Below are 26,912 nucleotides of genomic sequence, written 5' to 3'. Positions count from 1 at the left end.
GGGCATCTCCGGTGCCTGTGCCTACTAGAAGCCGTGCAGTAAAAAACTGGGTGGCGGGAGCGGAGGGCGGGGCGGGCGGCCGGGACCCTGCCCTTTAAACTCTGCGCGCGGGAACCGCAGCCCAACAGCCTCGGGCGGGCGGGGCCGAGAGGGACGCGCGCCACCGCCGGCCAACGACCACCCCTCGGCCCCTCCTCCTCCCCGAAGACTTTCCGGTCCCCAGCTCTCCGCCAGCCCTCCCTGCACGCCCCCTGCAGCCCCCGCTCCCGCAAACCCCGCGGACGGTGGGGGCGGGGCCCGGGCGGGTGTGTCTGGGCTAGTGGAGACGTCGCGCGCTCGGCTGGAGTTTCGAACCCAGTTGGCCCTCGAGGCTGAAAAAAATATAAGAGCGGTGGCCAATGGCGTGGCAGAAAGGACCCGCGCGCAGACCCGGCCCCGCCCCGCTGGGCTAGAAAGAAGTCCAGGTCTGGCCATTGGCTCGTGCAACCTGTCACTCGCCGCTGCGGCCAGCGGGCAGGGGCCTTGCGGTGATTGGTTCCGCCCAGGCGCGAAATGTAACGCGGGAAAAGCCGGAGCGGGGACCGCGGCAGCAGGTTGTTATTTTCGGGGTCTCGGTGCCGCGCGTCCTGGTTTCCTGTCACCGCAAGGGCCAGGCTGCCCGCTGCTTCCCGCGTTGGGGAATACAAAGAGCGGAGGGCGGCTTGACCAGGGCTGGGGTCCGGCCCTGTCTGCCAGGTGCCGGCCGTGCGGCTCAACTCATTTGGTGGCCGCTGCGCAGGATTCCGGGAAACGTCCGCCTGCCATGAGCCAGCGGGACTGAGCTGGTGACTCTGAGCAGCGCGGGAGAGCGAGCGAGGGACCAGACCGGTGCTCAGGGAGTGCGGCCGAGGACCGCCGGAGGTGCGGATCGGGGCCGGGCGATGATCCGGGGCGTGGAGGTGCCTATGGGGGACAACCCCTCGCAGCCACCACCCGTCATCTTCTGCCACGACTCCCCGAAGCGGGTGCTGGTGTCGGTCATCAGGACGACCCCGATCAAGCCCACGTGCGGCGGCGGAGGGGAGCCGGAGCCGCCGCCGCCACTCATCCCCACCAGCCCCGGCTTCAGCGACTTCATGGTGTACCCGTGGCGCTGGGGCGAGAACGCGCACAACGTGACGCTCAGCCCCGGGGCCGCAGGGGGCGCCGCCTCGGCTGCCCTGCCCGCAGCCGTCGCCGAGCACTCGGGGCTCCGGGTCCGGGGCGCGCCCCCGCCCGCCGCCTCTGCCGCCGCCGCCTCGGGAGGTGAGGACGAGGAGGAAGCGAGCAGCCCAGATAGCGGCCACCTCAAGGTGAGCGGCGCGGGCAGGCGGGGCGCGGGGCAGCCGAGGGCCCGTTAACGGCGCGGCTCAGCAGCCGGCAGCGTCTGGGGACGCGGCGGGCGGGGCGGGGCCGAATTTAAAACGCGAGGTCTCTCCAGCTGCGGCGGGGGTGGTGGCGGCGGCTGACAGGATGCTGACGTCACTGCCGCGCGCCAAAAACCGGCTCCCGCTGGGGGGGGGAGGCGGTGGCTGGGCGGTGATCACGTGGCCGGCCGGTGGGGGCGGGAGACCCAAGGCATCCCTCCTGCAGGTGCAGTCGGCGGGAGCGCGGCCTAGGGCCGCAGGGGAGGCCCGGTCAACCGCTATTGCAATCGGCTCTGCAGACTGCAGAGTCCTCTGGCCGAGAGGGAGGGAGGGGACTGGGGGATTTGAGTGGTTCCACCAAGTGCGGGAAGGGAGCGCAATTCCTGCTCCATCACTGCAGATCGTTCGGGCCCTGCCAAAGATGCCCTGCAGAGACAGCCGAGAAGAGAGAAGACTTAAGGGCGTTTTCCCCAGCTGAAGTTGGGCCCTCGCTGCCTTTCATTTTTCCAGCATATTACTTGCAAGGTGCTGAGAGCACACAGTGGAATGGGACGCTAAAATTGCTCGCAGTCTCAGACTGCTTAGACCTGGGAAGAATGTGACCACCTGTTCAAATCTACATTGTACAGATCAGACAACTGAGGCTTAGAGCGATTGACGAAGTGACTTCCTCGAGATCGCACAGCTAGGTAGTGGGAGAGCTAGAATTGTGGTCGAGTTTTAGTATCTTATACTCTGTAAGTGCTCAATAAAGATGCTCAATAAATATTTGTGTAACGGATGGTGCTAATACACGGTTAATATCCAGGTTCCATTTGTTAAGTGGCTGCATAAGATAAGCAATTTGCTAAAAATAAAACAAGTAAATCGCCCAGTGGCTGAGTGCATCTGTATTGGCAAATAGTGTATGTACAAATTGAAACAAGTTTGGTCATAATTTTACATGCAGTAAGTAGCAAGGATGTTGAAATTCCACATTAGGCTTTGAAGAAATTGATAAACTTTGTTACTTATGGCATTGTTATTAAAGAACTCAAGTTATAAAACTATATTCTTTTGACACACTTCAACTCTTGAAACTGCACCTCAGTAAAAGTTTTAGACAATGAACAGAAGTGTTCATAGTATTGCTGAGTATTAGTGAAGGGGACAATCGCTGTTGGCTGACTCTGGGTAGCTGCTAGTAAGATGGATGGGTATTCTAGACATTTTTCTGTTAACGTATTTATAAGTTTTAGTCTTTTTAAAAAAAAATACATCATACAGTTGAGAATATAAAGGCATAAAGCATACATGCACAAATACTTGTGTAAGATTTTGCATTTGTGATTTTATTCTTAATTATAACTTAATCTAATTTTGGATAGCCCAAGAAGATTAATGTTGTCATTGACAAATGAAATCTATAGGTATGTTCTTTTTGGCATAAAACAGAATTATCTTCATACGAACCTTTTATAAAAGTTGCTAACACAATTCATGAGTTTGAGATTTATTTCCACGTTTTCCATCTCTTTTGAGAAATAAAATATATCAAAAGTTGTGAAGAACATGTAAAAGTGAAAATGCTGTTTTACATTTCTCCTTTTTTCCCTTCTTTCTCATGCAGTCTTTCTTACTGTAACTGTTTCCTAAACTATTTGATAAACTGATTTTAACTTGTCCTTTTATTGATGAAGCAATCCAAATACAACTCCAAATATTCATTCACTTAGCTTCCCCACCTTAAGGGAGAAAGATCTCCCTTATTTGAGGAGAGATCACACCTTTATTTGAGGAATACCTAGTTTGATTTGTGGTCAATACACTGGCCTAGAGATAACAGCCCCTTTTTCTTTGTTTTGTTTCTCTGAAGAACTTGTGGTTCTTAATCTCCATGTAGTCTAGAGTAAATTATTCTGAATAAGTCTGCTCATTTTGGGGGAAGATGGGAGACAAGTTTGTAATACAGCCAGTGCCAATGACATGCTCCCTGCCTCCCATATGCTACTTAGAGGCACCAACAGCTGTGGGTTTGAGAACATCATTTGTGTTCACTTACTATCTATTTGTTGCCCCTGCTCCCAGGGGAGGTTTAACATCTGAGTCCTGCACACCCTGTGTCAGTTTTCTTTTGCTCTTTTGTTTCTTCCTGCCCAACATTGCTTCCCCTGCCTGAGGGGAGAATATCAATCGTCTGCCAACTTATTTTGGCCCCTCATCCCAAGATTGCTTAACATTATTGGTGTATAATTATGCATTAACATTATTTTCTTCTGTGTTGTAGCATTCTGGGAGGGAAGAGAGCAGGTCTAACTTCCCTTTGCCATTGGATATTCCAAGCCTCCCCACCTCGTGCCCTCTAGTTAGACTGCATTCATGAGCTCACTCCTCCGCTATGGGACCCATGGGGTCTGGCTTCTCAGACACTGTTCACCCTTCAGGACCTGCCAGCTGCCTATCCTGCTCCCCCTTTCTATCACCTGAGCACTTCAAACATCTAGGATGCCCATAGTCTTACACATAGCCTTGTGCATAGTAATTTTTTATCACCACCATGTTAAACCTGACATCATGTTAGCATAGTGCCCACCATTTACTGCCTCGCACAGAGTAAGCACTTCATAATGTTAGCAGCAAATTACCAGATTCTGTTGAGCATTTTTAAATTATTTATTTAATCCTGTTTACCTGATGAGAAAGGAGAAATTAGAGTCCCCAAGATAAAGTTTAGTTAAGATCGTATGTTAAGTGGCAGAACTGATTGGAACATTCCAGAGCCCTTGTTCTTAAACCCTACACCTGTGGTCCCCGACTCCCGGTGCCGGTCTCCGGCCATTTAGGGACCTGGACGCAGAGCTCCACCTAACCCCCTCCCCGTCACCCCCGTCCGTGGAGAAATTGTCTTCCATGAAATTTGGGGCGGTGGGGGGGGGGGTGGGCAAGCGAAGCTTTATGTGTATTTTCAGCCGCAGTGGCTCCCCCATCTCCCTCGTCCCGGCCCCCGCCCCTGTCCGTGGAAAAAAGGCTGGGGACCGCTGCCCTACACCATGTTTGTGTATCACGTGTAAATTGACTTTAAGAGCTTATTTTATTTTTAAAATATTAAGCTGATTAAGTAGGCGTATGAAATATATACTATTTATAGCCTATCTATATCTTAATTGAGATGCTTTATGAGAGTGCACACAATTCAGGCTCATCCAAGCACTCTGGGAGGCGAGGGGGCAGGATCGCTTCAGCCCAGGAGTTTGAGATTGCAGTGAGCTACAATGACGCCACTGCACTCTACCAGGGCAACAGAGAGAGACTCTGTCTCACAAAAAAAAAAAAAAAAAAAAAGTGCAGACAATTCAATAGCTAAATTGTAATAAAGACTTGGGAAGTTAAGAAGCTAGGTCAAGGTGGGAGGTAGACTTAGGAAGCAGATATTCAAGTCGAAAGTTTGGGTCTAAATCTCAAAGCAAAAAGGGACATAGAATCGTTTATATTTTCTCATCAAGGTACATACACCTTCCTCTGAGACCTATTTTTATTTTCCTTCTAGGTTGTGTTTATGACCTTTATTTGAATTTTACTTGTATAAAAATGTGTCAAGGACTTTTAGGGGATTTTTTTAGTCATCACTTGACTGCCCACTTTCAAAATCACTAATCTACCTTTTGGGGGTATGGAGATTCTGTTTTAAAAATAACGTTTACTAAAGTATGCAAAAGTTTTTGGCAGTTTAACAATATTGCCTCTTTAAACTTCATGCCAGCATTGCTTTTTCTTCTGAATTGGCAGTCTTGACAAGATTGTCTCCTAAGGTGCACTTGGTTGCTAATAAGTTAACATTCTGTAATTGTTAAAGGGTATCTAGAAACATAGTTTTCTTATTATTGTTAAGGCCAAAATGAAAATGATGGTCCTCTTTAAGTAACATTGCTTATTTTAATATGTATTGTTAAAAGATGCTCTGTATTCACTTATTTAGGGCATTAGATGATTATTTGCCTTGTCCTATTTTCTCAGCTAAAAGAAGCACTTAGTGAACTCTTCTTACATATGACCCCCATGTTGTATTATATTGTGTCTTTCAGCCCTCCATCTCTCATTTGGAGCATAAAAATGTATTGCTTGTGGTGGAAACAAAGTCTTTCTTAGAGTTGCTGAGAGGCAAGCTATATGGTTAACTTTTTATGTCTCCCCCACTATTAGACATGCTTATTAATAGTAGTGGTTAATATTAAAATTTTGATACTAGTTAACTAATGAGTTATTTCAAATTGTAATAGAGTAAAAAATGCATTTTTACATATTTAAAAATATTAGGGAAAGAATTCTTTCATGGCAGAGGACTTGTATTACTAAAGTTGTTAATTAACCTGATTTCATGTCCTATTTCTTTCGTAACAGAATCGCCTGCTATTTTTATTGACCACAGATGCAGTATTCTTTTATTTTGATTTTGCATTTTAAAGAAGACTTAAATAATTATTCAGGATATGACAACTAGTAACAAACCATGTAATTATTGTGGCTCAATAAATCATGGCAATAGATTCTACTTTTACTCCTGTTTAGATCTCTCTGTTGACTTTGGGTTAACAATTAATTTCAGCAAGCGAGACTTGAGCTAAATGTGGCTAGTGACGATCACAGCCAAGGAGTAAAGAAGGGGAAAGAATTTGGTGATCACCAATAATTGCCACAAGATGATAATTTTGTACTTAACAAATTTGCTAATTTGTACTTAAACAATAAGTAAGTCAAGGTCCAGTTAGGACCTTTCCAATTCCTAGCATCATTATAAATAGAAACTTCTTGAAGAATTAAGTAAGGTTGAGAGAAGACATCAATTATGTACCTCTGCTGCAGTCTTGGTATCAAAGAATTGATGAACTCTTTGTTTCATCAACAAATATTTATTAATAACATGCCTGAATCAGCTTAGTCTAAAGCATGCTGCAGAATGCAGCTTCGAAATCTCAACCTCAACCTCAGCATGGCTCATGTTATATGTCCTGTGAGGGTTGACTGCAGGTGTGCTCCACATCCTATTCATTCTAGGGTCCAGAAGGAATATCTCCTTTCTGGGACAGATGAGTCTCAAGGCAGAGAGAAAAGAGATGGTAGAACCATGTGAGGTTTTTAAAGCTTTTGCTCAGAAGTCACACATGCTATTTCCACTCACATTTTATTGGCCAAAGTAAGACAAATGGCCAGGTTGGATTCTGGACCCACAGTGAGGGGGCAACGAATGGTTCTACAATAATATAATCTGCTACAGTGCCTCCTCATACTTTTTTTTAAATTGTGGTAAACATAATGTTTACCATCCTAACCATTTCTAAGTGTACAGTAGTGTTAACTCTGTATACTATTCTGGAACGGGTCTTTAGAACTTATTCATCTTGCAAAACTGAAACCTCTATACCCATTTAACTCACCTTTTCCCCTTCTCTCTAGTCTCTGGCAGCCACCATTCTACTTTCCATTTCTAAGAGTTTGACTACTTCAGATACTTCATATATGTGGAATTATGCAGTATTTATCTTTCTGTGACTGGCTTATTTCACTTAGCATAATGTCCTTAAGGTTCATCCATGTTATGGCATATAACAGAATTTCCATTTTTTAAGGCTGTGTAATACTCCATTGTATGTATTTACCACATTTTCTTTGTTTATCAGTCAATGGACATTTGGGTTGCAACTACTTCTTGGCTATTGTGAATAATGCCGCAATGAACATGGGTGTGCAACTATCTCTTTGAGATCATGTTTTCATTTCTTTTGGATACATAGCCTTCCCACAATCTTTTTTTTTTTTTTTTTTTTTTTTTAGACAGTGTATCACTCTGTTGCTAGGGCTAGATTGCAGTGGCACCCTAATAGCTCACTGTAACCTCAAACTCCAAACTCCTGGGCTCAAGTGATCCTCCTACCTCAGCCTCCCAAGTAGCTGAGACTACGGGTGCACACCACTATGCCCGCCTAATTTTTTCTATTTTTAGTAGAGACAGGGTCTCACTTATACACTTAGGCTGGTCTCAAACTCCTGATCTCAAGCAATCCTCCCACTTCGGCCTCCCAGAGTGCTAGGAGTACAGGCATGAGCCACCGTGCCTGGCCAGTGCTAAGTTTTTAAATTGGGAAGGATGAGTCCTCCTGCTTTGTTCTTTTTCAAGATTTTTTTGGCTATTTGGAGCCTCTTGCAATTCCATCATTTCTGCAAAACAGGCCACTGATATTTAATAGAGATTGCATTGAATCTGTAAGATCCCTTTGGGTAGTATGGCTATCTTATCAATGTTAGGTCTTCCAATCTCAGAACTATATCCCATAAGTTTTGGTATGTCACATTTTTGTTTTCATTTATGTCAAAGTATTTTCTCTTTCTCTTGTGATTTCTTCTTTGACTCATTGGCTATTTAAGAGTGTGTTTAATTTCTACATATTTGTTCTTGTTTTCCTTCTATTGTTGACTTAGAGTTTCATTCCATGTGGTGAAAGAAGATAATGAGACTTGTTTTGTGGCCTAATGTATGGTCTGTGCTGGAGAATATCTTTGTGAATCTTCTGACTAGGTGTCCTATCCATTATTGAATGTGGGGTATGAAGTCTCCAGCTATTTTTGAACTATTTCTCCCTTTGATTCTGCCAATTTTTGCTCATGTATTTTGGGGCTCTGTTATGTGTGTATGCTTTTATAATTGTTTTATCTTTTTCTATCCTTTCACTTTTAACCTATTTTTGAACTTAAAGGGAGTGTCTCATAGATAGCATGTAGTTGGACCAGGGTTTTTTTGTTTGTTTTAAAGTCCATTCCATTAATTTCTGCCATTTAATTGGAGAGTTTAAGTTATTTACATTTAAATTACTGTTAAGGAAGGACTTCTGCCATTTTATTATTTTCTGTGCCTTATATTTGTTTTGTTTCTCAATTTTTCCATTGCCTTTTTATATGTTTAAGAGATTTTTTTAGTGTGTGTCATTTTCATTCCTTTCTTGTTTCGTTTTTAAAAAAATTTCTTAGTAGTTACCCTGAAAATTTCAATAAACCTTTTAAATTCATAATAATCTACTTTGAACTATACTACCTTAGTTTTAATCATATACAAAAACTCTACTCCTATACACCTCTGTCCCCTTTATGTTGTTGTCATAAATTACATCTTTATATATCATGTCCCATCAACATGGATTTATAACTATTGTTTTATGCATTTGACATTTGTCTTTTATGTAGGAAAGAAGAGGATTTAAAACCCAAAATATCTAGTGTTTTATTTACCTATGTAATTACCTTTACCAGTGTTCTTTATTTCTTCATATGGCTTTGAATTATTGTCTAGTATCCTTTCATTTTTATAAGAACTCATTTTACCATTTTTTGCAGGGCAGATCTACCAGCAATGGACTTTTGTTTATCTGGGGATGTCTTAATTTCTTCATTTTTGAAAGATAGTTTTGCTGGATATATAATAATTATAAATATTTTTTCTTTTTTGTTATTATTATTTTTAGAAACCAGGTCTCACTCTGTTGCCTAGGCTGGAGTGCAGTGGCACTATATAGCTCACTGCTGTCTTGAACTCCTGGGCTTAAGTGATCACCCCAGCTCAGCCTCCCAAGTAGTTGGGGCTACAGGTGTGCACTACCACACCCGGCCTATATTTCTTTTTTCAGCACCTTAAACATGTCATCCCACTGCTTTCCATAATTCCTCCTGAGAAATCAGGTGTTAATCTTATTGAGGACCCCTTATACATCATGAGGCACTTCTTTCTTGTAGCTTTTAAAATTCTTTTGTCTTTTGACAGTTTGATTACAATGTGTGTTGGTGTGGATCTCTCTTTGTATTTATTCTTAAAGATTTGTGTCTTATCAAATTTGGGAAATTTTCAGCCATTATTTCTTCAAATATTCTTTCTCCCTTTTCTCTCTTGCCTCTGGGACTCCAGTTATGAGTTTGGTGGTATGCTTTATGTTGTTTCACAGGTGTCTTAGGCTCTGTTCATTTCTCTTCATTTTTTTTCGTTTCTGTTCTTCAGACTGGGTGATTTCAACTGACCTCTCATCAAGTTTGCCCATTCTTCTAGTTCATAGCTGCCTTTGAAACCTTTTAGAGAATTTTTTTTCATTTCAGTTATTGTACTTATCAGCCCCAGAATATCTATTTTGTGCCTTTTTATAATTTTTGTCTCTTTATTGGTATTCTGTTTGTTGAGACATTGTTCTTTTGGTTTATTTGTATTCTTTGTGCATGGTTTCAATTAGCTCATTGAGCATATTTAAGATAGTAAAAGTCTTTGTCTGCTAAGTCCACTGTCTATTCTTTTTGGTCTCTTTCTCTTAATTTCTCCTATATATGTACTATACTTTTTTTTTTATTTCTTTGCATGCTTTGTAATATTTTGTTGAAAACTGAATGCTTTAACTATAATAACATGATAACTCTGGAAATTAGATTCTTCTTGCTCCTCAGAGTTTGTTTTTTATTGTTTGCTGGGTTGTAGTTGTTTAGTGACTTTTCTAAACTGTATTCTTTGTTGTGTTTGTTCTCTAAAGTCTGTTTCTTTAGCTTGTGTTCAGCTAGTGTTTTGAGAGAGGTTGTTTTTGAATGCCTGGAGCTCCCCTGCCTTCCCCCCCCGACCCCACACACACAAAAAAAAAAAAAAAAAAAAAAAAAAAAGGAAAGAAAGGGGGAAAAACCCTCTCCCAGAATTGCAGAATGGCTCTGTGTTGGGGCACACTTTCAATGCTTAGCCATGCTGTTTTGCAACTCTGCCTTAGCCTTCATTTCCTACTTGTGCTGAGCTTAAAGATCATCCAGAAGGTCTTTTCAGATCTTTTCTGAACATGCTTCCTGCCCTTTCTAAATTCCTATGTTTAGTAAGTTAGGGTACTTTTTGGTGCCCTAACTTCCCAAGGAAACTTCCTCCCAGCTTTCATCTCAGGCTTTTGGAGTGTCTATTTGCCTTAACTGAACTCTTTTGCCCCAGGTAGTAGCAGGTTGTTATTTGCCTTACAAGGTGTTTCAGCAGTGCCCTCTGCTGCCCTGAGAGAGTTCCAAGTTATGCAAAACAAAGACAAATGGCTTGCTTTGCTTCAGCCCTTCGGTAACCCCCAGGTTCTAAACAGACAAATGTAATAATTTCAGATTAAGGTCTACTCTTCTCTCTCTGGAAGCAGGGACTAGGGACTAGGTTCGCATACTGAGAATGCAGGCTGCTGTCTTCAAGACATCTCTGGGAAAGGGAAAAAGAAAGGGCAAGTAAGAATGCTGTAAAGCTTTCCTACTGTTTTAAGTTCTCTTTTTCTTGATTCAGTGTTTGCTGAGTTGCTGTAAATCTATATTTTCTGGCATTATGACAAAGCTGATTCTGACAGTTTTTGTGAAATTTTTCAGTCATCTGTGGCAGGGTGGGCTGTTGGAGCTACCTGTGTTGCCATTTGTGCTGATGTCACTAAAGAAAGATTTTCACAAATTATCTTTTATGATATGTTACTTTAATGAGTAGAGTCCAGTAAATTATATTAATGTTTATAAAAATTGTTAACAGGATGGAATCCGACGTGGTAGGCCCAGAGCAGATACTGTCCGAGATTTAATAAATGAAGGGGAGCATTCGTCCAGCAGAATCCGTTGTAACATCTGTAATAGAGTGTTTCCACGGGAGAAATCACTCCAGGCTCACAAGAGGACTCATACAGGTAAGTTGAGCAAATTTTAGAGATTGCCAGAAGTGATACTTAACTGACAGCTGCTTTGATGTTTGGGGGCCTATAAATTAATTTTTTCAGTTACTTTATATTTCCTATGTTACCACTATTTGTTGTGAAGTTTTCAAAAATAGGCACTGTATAGTCATTTTCTATTTGGTGGGGAGTGGGGGTCTTATGAACATTGGTTCTTTGTGACTTCTAAGGTTATCATGGTAATTAATCTATATGTCATAGTCATGTTATTGCCAAATTTTGTTCTATCCTCTATCTACCTGAATTTTACTTGATATGCTCTTAAAGTTATCTGTATAATTGTTAAAATTCATTTGTAGGCCAAATACTAAAACAGCAACTGTCAAGTTTTTAGTAGAGTTTCTAGAGTCCTCAGGTGTCATCAGCATGTTTGACCCAACCATTAAACCCACAGTGAACCATGATCTTTCAGAATTAAATGTATTATAGATAGCTATCCCAAGATTATTATACATTTTTGTGTATATGTAGAAATTATATTTGCATTTTATATGCCATAGAGAGAGCGAAAAAAATAACTTACAGGGGGCCCTTGTTTTCTCTATAAAGTTGGCATCTAATGATTTACAGATGAGGAAACTGAGGTGCCAAAAAACCAATTACCACTGGCTCACAATCTCTCAGACTCCGAAGTCTAGAGCTGTGCTGCCCACTGCAATTCCACCAGCACGTGTGACTTTTGAGCACTTGAAATGCGGGTAATCCAAACTGAGATGGGCAGGAAGTGTAAAATATACTTAGTTTCATACTGTCTCAATTTTTATTATTGATTATATATTGAAATGATAATATTTTAGATAAATTGAATTTAATAAAATATTAAAATTAATTTCAGATATTTCTTTTTGCTTTTTCTAATGTGGCTTCTATAAGTGGTTCACATTATATTTTTATGGGCAGTACTGGTTTAGAACTTGGGCTTTTAGCCCTCAATCCCCTGTTTTTTCCCCGTGTTGAGGTGATCACCTGTTTTCCATTTTTTTCTTACTTTTGGTTTTTGAAAAGATACATTTTAATGCTATGATAGAATATAGTTTTTTAGTTAAATCTCTGAAAAGGGGTAATGTTTTAATTTTCAATTATTATAAACTAAGGTAGCTAGAGGTTTTGACTTTAGATACCATTAGTAAAATGATTATTTAATGAAATATTCTAATTTTGAGAATTTTTATATTTTTTTCAATCTAAATATTCTGAAATACCCCCTCCCCCCAATAACTGGTTCACAGGCCATAGAGTGCTTGTTGCCAGTGTAGGCAAGAATCAAGACCATGTGGCATGATGAAGAGAGCCCTGAATCCCTGTCCTGATCTCGACTGACCCACTGTGTGTCACCGGATACCCCACACCTCAGCCCATGACGCTGTATACAGGGAGCTGAACCCAAGATCCCTAAGGGGTGGTTAAACTCTAATAGTATATACCTTTTAAAAAGCTTTTCTCTTACTAATTTTAAATAATCCCGCATATTCTTGTGTTCAACTATCAAAACCATTATTGTTCTTTGAGTCATATTGGAAAAACCAGTGTATAATTGTTGATTAAAGAATATTTTTCAAGAAATAATAAGTTTAGGCCGGGCATGGTGGCTCACGCCTGTAATCCTAGCACTCTGGGAGGCCGAGGCGGGTGGATCGCTCGAGGTCAGGAGTTCAAGACCAGCCTGAGCAAGAGCGAGACCCTGTCTCTACTAAAAATAGAAAGAAATTATCTGGCCAACTAAAAATATACATATAGAAAAAATTAGCCGGGCATGGTGGCACATGCCTGTAGTCCCAGCGACTTGGGAGGCTGAGGCAGTAGGATTGCTTGAGCCCAGGAGTTTGAGGTTGCTGTGAGCTAGGCTGATGCCAGGGCGCTCACTCACTCTAGCCCGGGCAACAGAGCGAGACTCTGTCTCAAAAAAAAAAAAGAAAAAGAAATAATAAGTTTAATTATGATTGAACAACCTTTTTGAGCACTTTGAGCCTAGCACTGTATTGTCAAAAGGAATTTAAATGAAATATAAGACATTATGAGTCTTTATAGAAGGAGACTATCATGATGCATAGACAACACGGAGGCTAAGTTAATGAAGGTATACAAAGTTCAATTATTCGGAGATAGGAAGAGTTTCACTGAGAGCCTACAGGATTGGGAAGATATGAATGGGCAGAGAAGATAGGATTGTCAAGGATTAGAACAAGATGAGAAACTGCCTCTTGGCTGGAATGACTCTTGGGGAAGTAAGGATAAACCCGACCCTCCAACCCAGTAGCTGATAAAAGGTTGGTGAGATTTTCATATAGTGCAGATATTAACGGACCATTTAAAAGTCAGCAGATAACTTTTATTGTCTAAGGAGTGTAATAGTGTTTGGGGTGATTTAGGGGCTAGTTTTTTGTTTGTTTGTTTTGTTTTTCGGGGGTAGGCTAGATAAAAGCAGAGTTCTCCATCAGGTTCTCAGGAAGTGCTGTGTAGGAGGGGAGACGAGAGGCCAGCTAGGAGGCTGCTGGAGGCTTCATTCTAGTGGGAGGGGCTGCCAGTCTGACCAGGAGAAGCTGCGGTGGGAAAGCAGGAGTGGGAGACACTGTGAAGAAGCAGCAAGAGCTAGTGATTTGGAGTATGGGGGATAAAAAGTATGGGATAAGCTGAAGACGAGAACTTCAAGGACTGGAGCCTGAGTACCTAAAGGCTCAAGGCCTAAGAAAATATTGTGCTCCCCAGTGGGTAGCTGCTGGACTTCATCTGAGTGCTGCCGTTAGCATTTCCACTTGCTGCTCTGAAGGGCCCGTGACGTGTCTTATTGTTGTCTGGAGTCGTGACCTATATAGGGATTGTTTCTCTCCCTACCCCCTTCCTCTTCTTGCCTTGTTGTCTCAGACATAATATATAACATCTATCTACTTAGGTGAGAGACCCTATCTGTGTGACTATCCAGACTGTGGAAAAGCCTTTGTTCAAAGTGGGCAGCTCAAAACACATCAGCGTCTTCACACCGGAGAGAAACCATTTGTTTGTTCAGAAAATGGTACGGTGTTAGAAGTTAAATTTATGGGATAACTAATTGTGAGTTAATAGTTAAAATATCTTTCACTTGAATTTTTTGGGGGGACAGACTTTTGTTATAAATTTTATAAAACATCATAAGCTTTCTTCCTTGTTAATTGTGATCCATGCTGAATTTCTTAGAAATAATTTATTTTTAAATACAGTATGCTTTTTAGATGAAAACTTTTGAGGGTAATTAAAAACATTATATCCAGTTGTAGGCAGTAGAAAAATCTTTATAAAAGTAAATACAGCTTTTATAGTAAGCTTTTATATAGGTTTTAAACTATTAAATTGAAATAAGCATATTGTCTTAAATGATTTTCTTCCTCTCTTATCACAATTGCTAAAGATGTTTTTGTTATGCACATTTTCACATACTTAATAGTATATTTGAAATTCACAAGCTGGGTGTGGTGGGATGTAGTCCTTAGCTACTCAAGAGGCTGAGGTGGAAGATTTCTTGAGCCCAGGAATTCGAGGTTACAGTGCGCTGTGATGGGGCCAGTGCACTCCAGCCTGGGCAACACAGCAAGACCCTGTCTCTAAACAAAAAAGAAAACAAAGAAATTCAACATAATTCTGTGCCATTGCTTGGTAGTTTTCTTGATTATTGCAAATGTTGCAAGTATTTATAGACTTCTTCTTCATTTAGTGCATTTGCTTAAGCATATACACAATGGTTACTTCAATGTTGGATATTGAATATTTAATTTGTTTTTAAAATTTTCTTGTTACCAACAAAGCTGAGGGGAACATTTTGCATGTATAGCTCTATTCATCTTTTCTGATGTTTCCTTACGATAGATTCCAGAATGGAATTCCCAGGTCAGAGGTTTTGAACAATTTTATGACTTATGCTAATAAATCACTTCCCCGTGGGGCTGGACACACTCACATGGCCGTGACCAAGTTATGACAGAACCGTCTTCTTGTTCCCCTCACTAGTATTGATAAAACTGTGCTTAGGCTCATTTGGTTGTTTCTCCTCCAAGTTACAGAAGGCTAAATCTCACCATCTTAGTTTACTTTTCTTGGGTGCCAGTGAAACTGAACGTTTTCCATATGCTCTTTGCTGGGTGTCCAGATTCTGACAAGTGTTTCCCTTCATGTTTTGAAGGCTGCCTGAGCAGATTTACCCATGCAAACCGCCACTGTCCCAAGCACCCTTATGCCAGGCTGAAGAGGGAGGAGCCTACGGACACACTCAGCAAGCATCAGGCTGCGGACAACAAGGCTGCCGCCGAGTGGTTGGCAAAGTAAGGCACTCTGTTTAGTCCACTGTGAGGATACCTGTCGAGGGCTTGGGTTTGTGTTAGGGACTTTCGCAGTCCTCTCATCTTAAGTAGGTTGCATTTATACACATTTTATAAAATAATTCGAAGTGGCCCCTTATTTCCTACAGAATTGTTATGAGTGGTATTAGCATCTGTGTGTAATAGAAAACTTCAATACGATAATTAGCCCGAGTGCTTGGACTGTGTATTTTAAAAAGAATTAAACATTTGCATTTTTTTCTTGTGAATTATCAGTTGGCTGCATACTAGAGTAAGAGTGGTATTCTTAAGTTTTTGAGTAAACTGTGTTACAGATGTTAGTGACTTTGACATATTTTGTGAGTTTAATGTTTTACATAGTTAACTCTATCAGAAGTTACCATCTCTGGCCAGGTGCGGTGGCTCACACCTGTAATCCTAGCACTCTGGGAGGCTGAGGCAGGAGGATTGCTTGAGGTCAGGGGTTTGAGACCAGCCTGAGCAAGAGTGAGACCCTGTCTCTACTAAAAATAGAAAAATTAGCTGGGCGTGGTGGTATGGGCCTGTAGTCCCAGCTACTCAGGAGGCTGAGGCAGAAGGATCATTTGAGCCCAGGAGTTTGAGGTTGCTGTGAGCTAGGCTGACACCATGGCACTCTAGGCTGAGCATCAGAGTGAGACTCTGTCTCAAGAAAATAAAAAGTTACCATCTCTCTGTGGATAGGATAAAGAGGTTTCTAATGACTTTTTCCTTCTATTTCCATATTTTACTGTAGTCTATATGATCTTTAAGGCAGTGATAGTTTAATGGCAGAAACACATTATTCAAAAGTTGAGTAGAGTATGAGATCTGGAACTGCCAGGTTTTGATTATAGAAACCTGAGCAAGTCTCTTAACTTCTTTGAACTTGGGTTTTTTCCTATGTAAGCAAGGGAAAAAAAAAAAAAATATATATATATATATATATATAGACATCACTTTATAACTTTATAAACTGAAACACATAAAAGTAATATTGTGGTACAGAACTTTTTAAAAGGAAAGTAAACGTTTGGGAATTTCATGTCTACTATATAACTAATGTGTACGCATTTCTTAGGTATTGGGAAATGAGAGAGCAGCGTACCCCCACCTTGAAAGGCAAGCTTGTACAGAAGGCCGACCAGGAGCAGCAAGACCCCCTGGAATACCTTCAGTCTGACGAAGAGGATGACGAGAAGAGCGGGGCCCAGCGCCGGCTGCAGGAGCAGCGGGAACGCCTGCACGGAGCCCTCGCTCTCATAGAGCTCGCCAACCTGACGGGGGCGCCGCTCCGACAGTAGCCTGGACACTGACTCTTCCACTGTACAAAAGTACTGCCCAGCATACTTAAAAAGTAGATCCTTGGGCATAAGCTAAGCACCTTATTTGCTTATCATAGGCTGCTATTCTGTAGAAACTAATGAAGAATGTTATTGCCCCAGAATATGGGGTGAGAAAGAAATGCACTTTTTTTATATAGGAATGGATTTAATGTTTGATGTAAAGTTTTAACTATTTGTAAATATGGACTGCAGAGTACAGGGTAGAAAACTACATATTGTGGGAAGCTAGATTTTGCAAGTTTAATGCATTCATTGGAAGTAGTTCTCACAGGAAGCACTTTCTGAATAAGACATTTGTATGAAAAACAGAATGGTACAAATAGCCAAAGAAGGTTGAAATAGATTATTTATAAGATCATTTTTAACAATGTATATTAGTATGTTTGACAATACTGTAAACACTGAAGCAAGCAAGAAAGTATAAGATACATGTGTAAGGTAGATATTTTTAAATTGCAAAATAGTGTGCCCACTAAGACTAGAGAAATGGGAAGCTGACTATTTTGGAAGATGTTCTAAGTTATGGATTTGGAAGAAAAAAGATATTTCAGGATCTTGGTAAGATGCACAATAGTACAGAATTTTCAAAATTGGAGTAAAATCAGTCTTATTCTATCTTTCTGGGGCTTAAAACTTACTATAATGTTTAAGTTTGAAAAGCACTTGTCATCCCTAGCATGTAAACTTGGGAACTTTTGCACATTTCATGTTTCTCATTTGCGAAATTGAGTGATTAATCTTGCAAAGTCTAGGTAACATGGTAATTGGTGATTTTTTTTTAATATATTATGGGCCCTGTAATGAGATTTGGCACTTGGATTTTTATTAATAAAAGGGACATCTACAGGGTTGTTTTGTAGTGAAATGTTTTAGATCTTTTGTTAGCAAACACTAAATTGTACTGCTTATTTAGAATTATTAGCAAATGGAAGCCTCCATATTTATATTTTCAGTGCATAAAGCCACCTTCTTGCTTTACTTCGAATAACATGCCAAGCTATTTTGTGTTCACTAAATTTAGCTATCAGTTAAACACTGCAGAAAATATTAGCTACTCAAATAAGTAGGCTTCTGAAATAGTTTTAACTGCAAGTGTGTTAACTTGTGTGGTGGTTTTAAGCCATTTTCCCAAATAGATGAAGTTATTAAACACCACTTTACGTACTGAAGCAGGAACAGAAAAATCAAGAGCTGAGCAGACCACCTCCTTTATGTAGGCAAAAACTTCCATCATTTTGGCTTCTGTTTTAAGCAGAACTAAATGACATGCATAGCATGGTAATTTACTGATTGCTTAATTGGAGTAAAACTTGGACTACTAGAGGGAAATATGGACTCTTCATATTTTTGAGTTGAAGTGGAATCGTACAGATATAGTTTAAACATTATCTAGAATGTAGGCTTCTTTATCCAAAAATCCTAATGTGTGCAGTACATAGGTAGTATAAAATATGTAGCCATGGGGAACGGGAGATATGTAAATGTCTTGAAGAGGAGCAAAAATATGAAAGAAGATATGATAGTTACAAATAATGTGTATGATGAGGACATACTTTAAAAATGTAATTCCTCTGTATAATAAATCACAAACCTTTAGGGGTTTTTTTAATAAGAGAATTTATATTTGTAATGGCCTAAGAATTTTGTTTGTAATCTGGTATATAGAATTTTAACTTGGAGCACTTATAAGCCTGTTAAGACAGACTATAGCATCTGAATTTTCTTGGTTTAGGTTTCAACATTTCTTCTAGAATTTTTTCTCTCAAATAAGATTTAAATGATCTAAAAGGCAACACTCATCAGTCTTGGGAAATTTAAAATTTGATAAACTTAACTAAAGAAGGAAGGATAGTAAGAATTTTAAAAATACAAATATTTGCCAGTTTACAGATGATAAAATTTAAGGCCCTAAAGAGTAAGGGTTTGTTTTTGTTTGTTTCTCCAGTCAGCTTTTGTTAACTCTAATAGTTATATTCACAAACATTTTTTATTTGTTTAATTGGAATAGTTTAAGAAATTATTATAACTATTTACTATAAAAACATTTAAAATGTTCTTGTTTGATATAAGCTATATACTTCGACAAAATACATTGGTATCTAAAATTGGAGGTATGTTAGGACTGCTTTTTGTTTTAAAAAATGTGGTTTACATTCAGATTTTTGAAGTGTTTTATGCTTCATATGGCTAAGTTGTAGTTTGGCAAAGTTAACAGCATAAGAATAAACATGCTGTAATTTTTAAAGATGCTTTGAATAAAAATTTATTTTAATTTAAAGTACATGGTCATTCTTGAAGCCTTTATAATTTGGTTTCCCATCAGAAATATAATATACTAGCTGTGCTATAATAACTTCTAAAAGAGACATCACTTATAGCCCTACATTCATCCATCAATATTATTTCAGTGCAGTCTCATCTCAGGCATCTCTTCTGCATAGTTGCAATCATAGTGTGGATTGTTTTTTCTTGCTTTAAAATATGGCCTTAGATTATAGATATTTTACTTTCTCATCTAGTTCCTTATTACAGTGCTAAAAATATACTGTTGTAGATAAAATAAGTATTAGACCATTGCCAGCCCTATCCCAGGCCTTAAATTAGGGTAATAAGGAACTAGGATTTCATTTCACTTATATTCAAGATGGGTTGAATCTTTCTAACTTTCTATAGTTTCGGAATAAATCTCACTTTCCGTTTATTTTGTTGGCTCGCTCCTGAATTCTTTCTTGCACAAAGCCAAGGACCCACTTGGACTTTAGGTGGCTCCCAGCATTGGGAGTCACTTTCCTGTGTCACATCCCCCATCTCCTCCACATCCCCCCCCATCACCTCTTCAGTGAAGCTTCACTGACAACTCCATCTAAAACTGCAAACTCTCTCCCACTCCCACACTCCCCAATACCCTTTCCTGCCTTATTTTTTTCTCCAGAACACTGGCCACATATGACATAAATGTTACTAGTTTATGTATTGGTCCACTGGGATGTAAGCTCCATGAGGTTGGGGATTTTGATCTCTGGTTCATTTCTGTTTCCCAATTGAAAGAAACAAACAACATGGATGAGCGGCAAAAATAATAAACGGAGCAAAAAATGCCTTAAAACAGGCGCGGTGGCTCACGCCTGTAATCCTAGCACTCTGGGAGGCCGAAGTGGGAGGATCGCACGAGGTCAGGAGTTCAAGACCAGCCTGAGCAAGAGTGAGACTCGGTTTCTACCAAAAATAGAAAGCGCGCGCCTGTAATCCCAGCTAGCCTGTAGTCCCAGCTACTCTGGAGGCTAAGGCGGGAGGATCACTTGAGCCCAGGAGCTGGAGGTTGCAGTGAGCTATGATGACACCACTGCACCCCAGCCGGGGCAACGGAGTGAGACTCTAAAGAAAAAAAAAAAAATTCTTAAGGGTACATTAGAAATTCTAGAAAATACAAATCTAACCTACAGTAATAGACATCAACGAGATGGAGAAGATTAACTTCAATGCGGCGCGATGGGAACTTTCTGGGAGGGATGGAAATGTTCTATGTTGTGAGTGGTTACTCGGCTGAATGCATCTGTCGAACATCTCAAACTATGGACTGGAGTGTGTGTATTTTACTGTATGTAAGTTATACGTTAAACAAAAAACTTGCAGGAGGGGGAAAAAAAGCAAAACAAACCCTAAGACGTACTGAAGTGTTTCTCCCCAAAAGAGCAGTCTGGAAGAAGGTGGGGCTTTTCAAGTCTCCCAAACGCATTTCTGGTCCCTCCTTAGACTCAGAGGGACGGGGGTACATCCAGGGTGAAGTCCAGGCGCGCAGGACCGTCCCACGCCGGCTTTGGGGCGCTCGCAGGGGGCGGGCCGGGATCTGGGGCTCGCGCCCCGGCCCTTCCTGTTCCTGCCGCGCCCTCTTCCCGGCCGTGGGGGCGGGGACGAGGCTGGGCCGGGGCCCGAGGGCCGGGCCAGTGCGCGGCCGGGGCGGGCGGGCGGCGGGTGTCAGTGCGGCCGCGGGACATGACGGCCGGCGGCCAGGACGCGGGCGAGGAGCCCAGCGCGGCGCGGCTGCCCTCCCGGGTGGCCAAGCTGCTGTCGGCGCTCTTCTACGGGACCTGCTCCTTCCTCATCGTGCTGGTCAACAAGGCGCTGCTGACCACCTACGGGTGAGGCGGGGCCGCGGGGGCTGCCCGGGCCGGGGGAGGCGCCCGGGACGCGGGGAGCGCGGGGCTGCCTTTGCCCTCGGTGCGCTGCGGCCACGCCGGGGCCAGCCGGGCGGCTGGGGACAGTGAAACAGGACTCTCAACTCTGCGCACTGACCCAGGTTACACAGGGACCCTCCCGGACCTTCGCAACTTTCTGCACGTGAAACCACAACCTGACAGAGTCGATCTGCTCTTGCTGCACCCCGCGCGCTGCACTCCTACTTCCTGCTGCGGGACACCCTGTGGCCGCTGTGCTCCTAGAGCTACAGCCAGATGCTTTCACATACACCAATGAGCTGAAAAAAGTGATCCAAATGTGCATCACAAAGTGAACAATTCTTTATACAAATCTAGATGTTCAACAATCAGATTAGTCCTGAGCTGATAAGTCTGTTTGTATTGACTAACCATTCATTCTCAAATTACCAGCACGTTCAGGGAAAACAATGAGAAGTTCACATGATGTACTTTTTGGGATTAGTGTGAAGTAAACCAGCAAATTTGTGCTTCCTTGAATTTATTTGTGAGAACTAGAAAATCCTGTTTCATTATGCTAGTGTTGTAGCAGCAGTGAAAGAATTGTGGATTTAGACCCAGCTCCACCAGTTCATAGCTCTGTTTCTTGTGGCCAGTCCTATAGTCAGCCTTGTTTTCAAATGCAAACGGATAATTATAACCCAGTTAATTACCTTCCAGGGCTTTGCAGGAGCTGTCATAAATGAGGTTTCTTTGAAAACTATACTTACTGTGCTACAAAAATGTAACATCAAAATTTTAGAACCCTAAGAGACCTAAGAGAGTATCTTCAGCTTTGTTATTTTATGTTTGAGAAAACTGAGACTCACTTGAACTCAGTCGGTTGCACCCCCAACAGACATTTACTGAGAGCCTACTATGTGCGGAGCCCACTGAGCCACCAGGGAAGCAGCTGTGAAAAGCACAAAACCCCTGCTCTGCTGTTTCACTGTCAGAGGTGGAGACAGAAAATAAACAAACAGGTTTGTGAATAAACAAGGCAGTTTGAGATATGACCTGAGAGTGCCTGGGGTGGAGTAGTGTCACCAGAGCATTCCGGACAGAAGGGAGCAGCGAGTGTGACATGTGGCATGGACACGAGCTTGGTCTGCTGAAGGAACAGAGAGGTCACTGTGGCTGGAGCTGAGTGAGCAAGTGCCACAGGGAAGAAGGCAGGGAAGGCAGGAATCAGATCCTTCTTTCATTCAATAATGTTTCCTAAGCACCTGTGCTGTGCCAGGCACTGTTCTAAGCACTTGGGAAACAGAAGTGAACAGAGCAGATCAAAATCCCCAACCTTACGGAGCTTACATCTTAGTGGACCAGTACATAAACTAGTAACATTTATGTCAGATGTGGTCAGTGTTCTGCAGAAAAAAATAAGGCAGGAAAGGGTATTGGGGAGTGGGAGAGAGTTTGTGGTTTTAGGTGACTGAGAGCCACTTGAAGTCCAAGTGGGTCCTTGGCTTCGTGCAAGAAAGAATTCAGGAGCGAGCCAGCAAGATAGAGGGAAAACGAGATTTATTCAGAAACTATAGAAAGTTAGAAAGTCTACTCCACAGACAGCAGAGGCAAGTTCTCCCTGTGGAAGAGAACCGGCCCCTGCACAGGAGGACCAGCCCCCTGGTTCCTGTTGTCTATTTAAGCAAAGGGCTAAACCAGAGGAGGAATATTCATGAAAGGGGCAGTTTTCCTCTTGATTCTAAGTGGTTGGAACTTGGCCTGCCTTTGTCTTGTTTTGATCAGGGCAATTAGAAACTTTGTTTTGAGACTTCCTGAGTCAGTAATGCAATGCTGCCGCAATGCCATACCCAAAGCAGTACCTGCCAGTTCCCTGCTTCAGGTGGACATTCCAGGCATGGAAGGGTGAAGAGTTTGGGTAGGAACGGTACTGAATGGGATCTGAGAGTCACTAGACTGTGTAGGGCCTTGGAGGCCACTGGCAGGGCTCTGGTGTCAGCTCTGAGTGAGGTGGGGGCCATGGGAGGTGTTGAGCAGGAGAGTAGTGACAGGATCTAAATCACTCTGGCTGCTGTGTTGAGAGCACATATTGGGGGAGCAAGGTGGAAGCAGGGATACTGTGGATAAACAGTTTTAGTTTTAGTCTAAATGCAATTAGAAGTCCCTTGGAAGGTTTTAATGTGGGAGTGACCTGACAGAATTTGAGTGACTAAAAAGATTTCTTTGGTGGGTGAGTGAACTGATGATATTCGGAAGCCGTTACAGTGATCTAGGTTTAGGCTTGGACTGGGTGGGGCGTGGCAGCAGATGTGAAAGAAAGGGATGGATTTGGGATAGTTTTTGGTGATCCTATTGTTGTTGGTATTCTTTATAAGGGCTCTACCAGTGTGTTGCAACATGTTGCAGGAAACACAAAGCTTGCCTCAAAGAAAGGAACAAGTACATACTGTTCCTGAACCTGGATCATTTAACACACACAATGCAAGCTGATGAAAAAAGAAAAGAAAACAAACACCTACAATAAAAAACAAGAGACAGCTATTCATGAACTTGTCTGGGAGTGGCCAGTACCTATGTCAAATGCAGGCTGAAGATAAGTCTCCACTTTGTGGTTTAGAGTGAGGGAGGTGCCAACTGGCCACAGCAGTCAGTGCCTCTGAAAACACGTGTCCTCTTGTTGGAAGCAAATGCCAATAAACACTGGCCAATGCTTTGAGGGTGAAGGGCAGTGTCCAACCAGAAAGAATTAATATATGAAACGTCATATACTCTAACCTTTTCATCTTTAAAATTTTGGGTTCCATAATTGAAGGAGAAAATGGAGTTTTTGCCTTCCTAAGGCAAAACTTCGTTATAAACCTTGTAAGTAAACATTTCACATTTCTGCAACGTATTAATAATATATTACACAATTGGAGAACCCTGTTCAAATAATATTGTTCATTCTCTCCCTCAAAATGCTTTAGGCACAAATTTTTGAGGGGAGGAGGGTTGGGGTGATGTGGTTACAACAATAAACCATAGAAATCTGATCTAAGCATTAGCTGTCTGAGGACAGAATGTTGTGTTGTAGGATAAAGAAAGGACCTTTGGTAATTACCTAAGTCACAGGGTCATGGGAATGTAGCTGGAGGATGTTTTTCTCTCTTCCATTTTGGGCAGATTGTTTTCTGGCTGGAGTACGAACTGATGGGTGGTCTTAGTTATTTGTTAGTTTTAGTTCATTGTAATGCCAGATTCACCTCTAACAGAGAGGCCTTTGAAGAATGTGAACTGTGAGACCTGTTTGGTGTTAGAGGGGAAGGCAAGGTCATCTAGAAGTTTGTGGGCAGTTGGTCGCACTCTTGGTCTTTCAGGATCAGATTCATGAGGGCTGTGCAAGTGGTCAAGAGTTGGGTGGTTTTTTTTTTTTTCCATTTTAATATACTCTATGACATGAAAGAATTTACTAATGATGTTTAATGACAACATCGACCTTAGCTGTACTCACTTCAACAAATATTTGCTCAGTATTTGCTGTGTGCATTTGCTTCACTATGTATCACTGGACTTTGAGATCTTTTAACCCACTGGTTTCCAAATGTGCCGGTAGCCTGGTAGTAATCACATGGAGAGTTTTTATAAAAGCTACTGAATTGGAGACTTCATTGGTGGGAACTGAAAGTCTATATTCAAAAACAAAACCAACTCCTAATTTTCTCTTACTTTAATGAAACCCTGGCTCCTCCTGGCTCTGCTCCCTCATTCCCCTGAGATGGGGCTGGGTCTTCTTCCCCCACCTCCTCCTCGCCTTGGCCAAGAGGTGGGGTTGGGTCTCTTAGCTCCCTACTGCTCATGCTCTGTTGAGACTGGCTTTACCATCCTTTGTGTCTCCTCTGTAATGGCTCCTGGTGACTGATTTAGTGAAGTCTGTCTTCCCCTCCACCTGGACTCGGGTCAGCCTTCTAGTGACTTTAGGATCCGCACGCTGAGCCATCACAGTCTGGTCTCATCTCCAGCCAACTCCTGCACTCCACTCCCCACAGCTGCTCCTGGGACCCCATCCTCACGAGTAAACACACCTCTCTGTTAACGGAAAAAAACCCCAAACTCTGTAAAATAATTTAAAGAGGTTTATTCTGAGTGTGTGTGACCGCAGCCCAGAGCACATGTTTTCAAGAGGTTCTGAGAAAACGTGCCCACAGTAGCCAGGTTATAGTTTGGTTCTATACATTCATGGAAACAGGAATTACACGTAAGATCATAAGTTAATATATAGAAGACATACATTGATTTGGCCCAGAAAGGCAAGATATCTCAAAGAGCGGGGAGACTTACGGGTTATATGTGGGTTTAAAGATTCTTTGATTTGTAATTGGTTAAAGAAATGAAGCTTTGTCTAGGGCTTGGAATGTTTTAAGTTAAGGATGTCTATTAATCAGAGACAAGCCATGACACATATGCTTAGACTCAGGTGATCTATTAAGTACAGTGATGACCTGCAGGTGTGGTTTAAGTTCTGCCTTGCATGACCTGTGGCCCGTTAATGAATTAGTATCTTATTTTTCCAAGGAGTAACTCTAACAAAAGGGAGGGGGCACAATGAGGGGTGTTTGACCTCCCTTCTCCTCATGGCCAGCAACTCAGCTTTAAGGTTTTTCTGGGCTCCCCTTGGCCAAGAGGGAGTCCATTTTTCAGTTAGCTGGGGGACTTAAGATTTTATTTTAGTTCACATCTCTAAGACTTCCACGGTAGCATATCCACTCCCGGACCTCGCAGGGCCTCCTCCTCACTTATTTCTTGCTGTATCTGTCCCTCCCGGCATCGATTCTCTGCTCTGCCTGCTGAGAGCGCCTCTTGGGGGACACGGGAGCCTCCTTTCCTTCTCTCGCCTGGGCTTGCACTTGTCATCTGCTCGCTTCCTTCAGCACTTGAGCAGCTCTGAGTGTCCTGGGTAGAAAAACCACATCTGGGCTGGCTGGTGGGACTTCCAGTTGATGATCAGGAACCTCTTGGGGCCCTCGTTACTCCCTGCTGGTTGCTTTCTTTGTCTCATAAATGAATCTTTCACACTTTCTCCTTCATTGGAAGGCCTTCCTTGTCCCCTTCCTCCCCCCTCCTTCTCTGATCCTTTATTGAGAAAATAGAAACCATCAAATGAGGGCCCCTCCACTCCTTCCGGCTCCAATGGAGGGAGCGTTTCCTCCCAGTGGCAGGGCAAGCTTTCTGTGTGGCTCTGGAAGCCCACTCCTCTGCCTCCTTCCCTGCCTCTCTTCTGGCCTCAGTGGCCTCTCTTCCTGTCAGCACAAAAGCGTTCCCAAGCAAACAAAACCTCACATATATTCCATTTCTCTGCTTCTCTTGATCCCACATATATTCCATTTCTCTGCTTTCAGAGTGTCTACCTAAAATAATGAAAAGGTTGGAATCTGAAGAGAGTCTGTTCAAACACAAAGGTTAAGGACTACAGCCTGGGACACACTTCCAAGTTACCTTGGGGAGTGCTGTGGAGAACACAAGAGAGGCTCAAGTTTTTAAAGAAAAAAAGGATAAATCAGTGGGGGGAGTGATTACAAAAGTTGTTGTCAGGAATTCTCATTGGTTTACAGAGATAACATTGGCTAGTGATTGACTATACACTGCTGAACTATAGGGTGTGTGGCATTTTATGGCTACTTTGGCATTAGTTAGTCTAGAGCCCAAATAGCAGGTGGCTTCAAGGGGTCATTATTTAGCTCAGGGAAGAGTGACCTGACTGCTGTGTCATTCCACCGCCTCTCTGGGCCTGATAATTTGAAGGGGCTCACATTCCTCAGGTAGAAAATTCTTTTCTTCTCTTTTTTCCCCCATAAATCTCAATTGTCCCAAAGATGTTTTTATGGGTGTTTTAATCAACACCCAGTCAAGGCTTATGCAGTGCATATTGTATGTCTTTTTAGTTTATTTTTATCTAGAAAAGTCCACTATCCCACCCACCCCGCCATGATACTGAGTTTTTGAAAAACCTGGGTAATTTGTT

The 26,912-nt window shown here is 42.2% G+C and overlaps 2 protein-coding genes across 3 annotated transcripts in view; both read left to right on the top strand.

Moving 5' to 3' along the window:
- Window positions 1-580: 580 nt before the first annotated feature.
- Window positions 581-19,038, top strand: ZNF367 (zinc finger protein 367). The gene is made up of 5 exons (XM_069474057.1): window positions 581-1,331; window positions 10,915-11,065; window positions 14,001-14,120; window positions 15,261-15,399; window positions 16,496-19,038. Exons 1-5 carry the CDS (start codon window positions 921-923, stop codon window positions 16,716-16,718), a joined length of 1,044 nt encoding a protein of 347 aa, XP_069330158.1. The 5' UTR covers window positions 581-920; the 3' UTR covers window positions 16,719-19,038.
- A 1,695-nt stretch (window positions 19,039-20,733) lies between these two features.
- SLC35D2 (solute carrier family 35 member D2) overlaps window positions 20,734-26,912 on the top strand; it is a 45,495-nt gene continuing 39,316 nt past the window's right edge. For both annotated transcript variants that reach the window (XM_069476308.1, XM_069476307.1), the window contains exon 1: window positions 20,734-20,899. In XM_069476308.1, coding sequence (XP_069332409.1) covers window positions 20,754-20,899 — 146 coding nt within the window. In that variant the 5' untranslated portion in view covers window positions 20,734-20,753. The remainder of the gene's footprint in view (window positions 20,900-26,912) is intronic.

The sequence above is a fragment of the Eulemur rufifrons genome, chromosome 7 (genome assembly GCF_041146395.1).
Source record: "Eulemur rufifrons isolate Redbay chromosome 7, OSU_ERuf_1, whole genome shotgun sequence".
In the NCBI taxonomy this organism is placed as follows: Eukaryota; Metazoa; Chordata; class Mammalia; order Primates; family Lemuridae; genus Eulemur; species Eulemur rufifrons.
This window is presented reverse-complemented; position numbering and strand designations above follow the sequence as displayed.

Bases quoted from the DNA above. Each gene is read 5' to 3' on its own strand.
- ZNF367 (XM_069474057.1), top strand. From the start codon at position 921: ATGATCCGGGGCGTGGAGGTGCCTATGGGGGACAACCCCTCGCAGCCA. The intron at 14,121-15,260 runs GTACGGTGTTAG...CATGTTTTGAAG, and splicing joins ATTTGTTTGTTCAGAAAATG to GCTGCCTGAGCAGATTTACC. The intron at 15,400-16,495 runs GTAAGGCACTCT...CGCATTTCTTAG, and splicing joins GCCGCCGAGTGGTTGGCAAA to GTATTGGGAAATGAGAGAGC.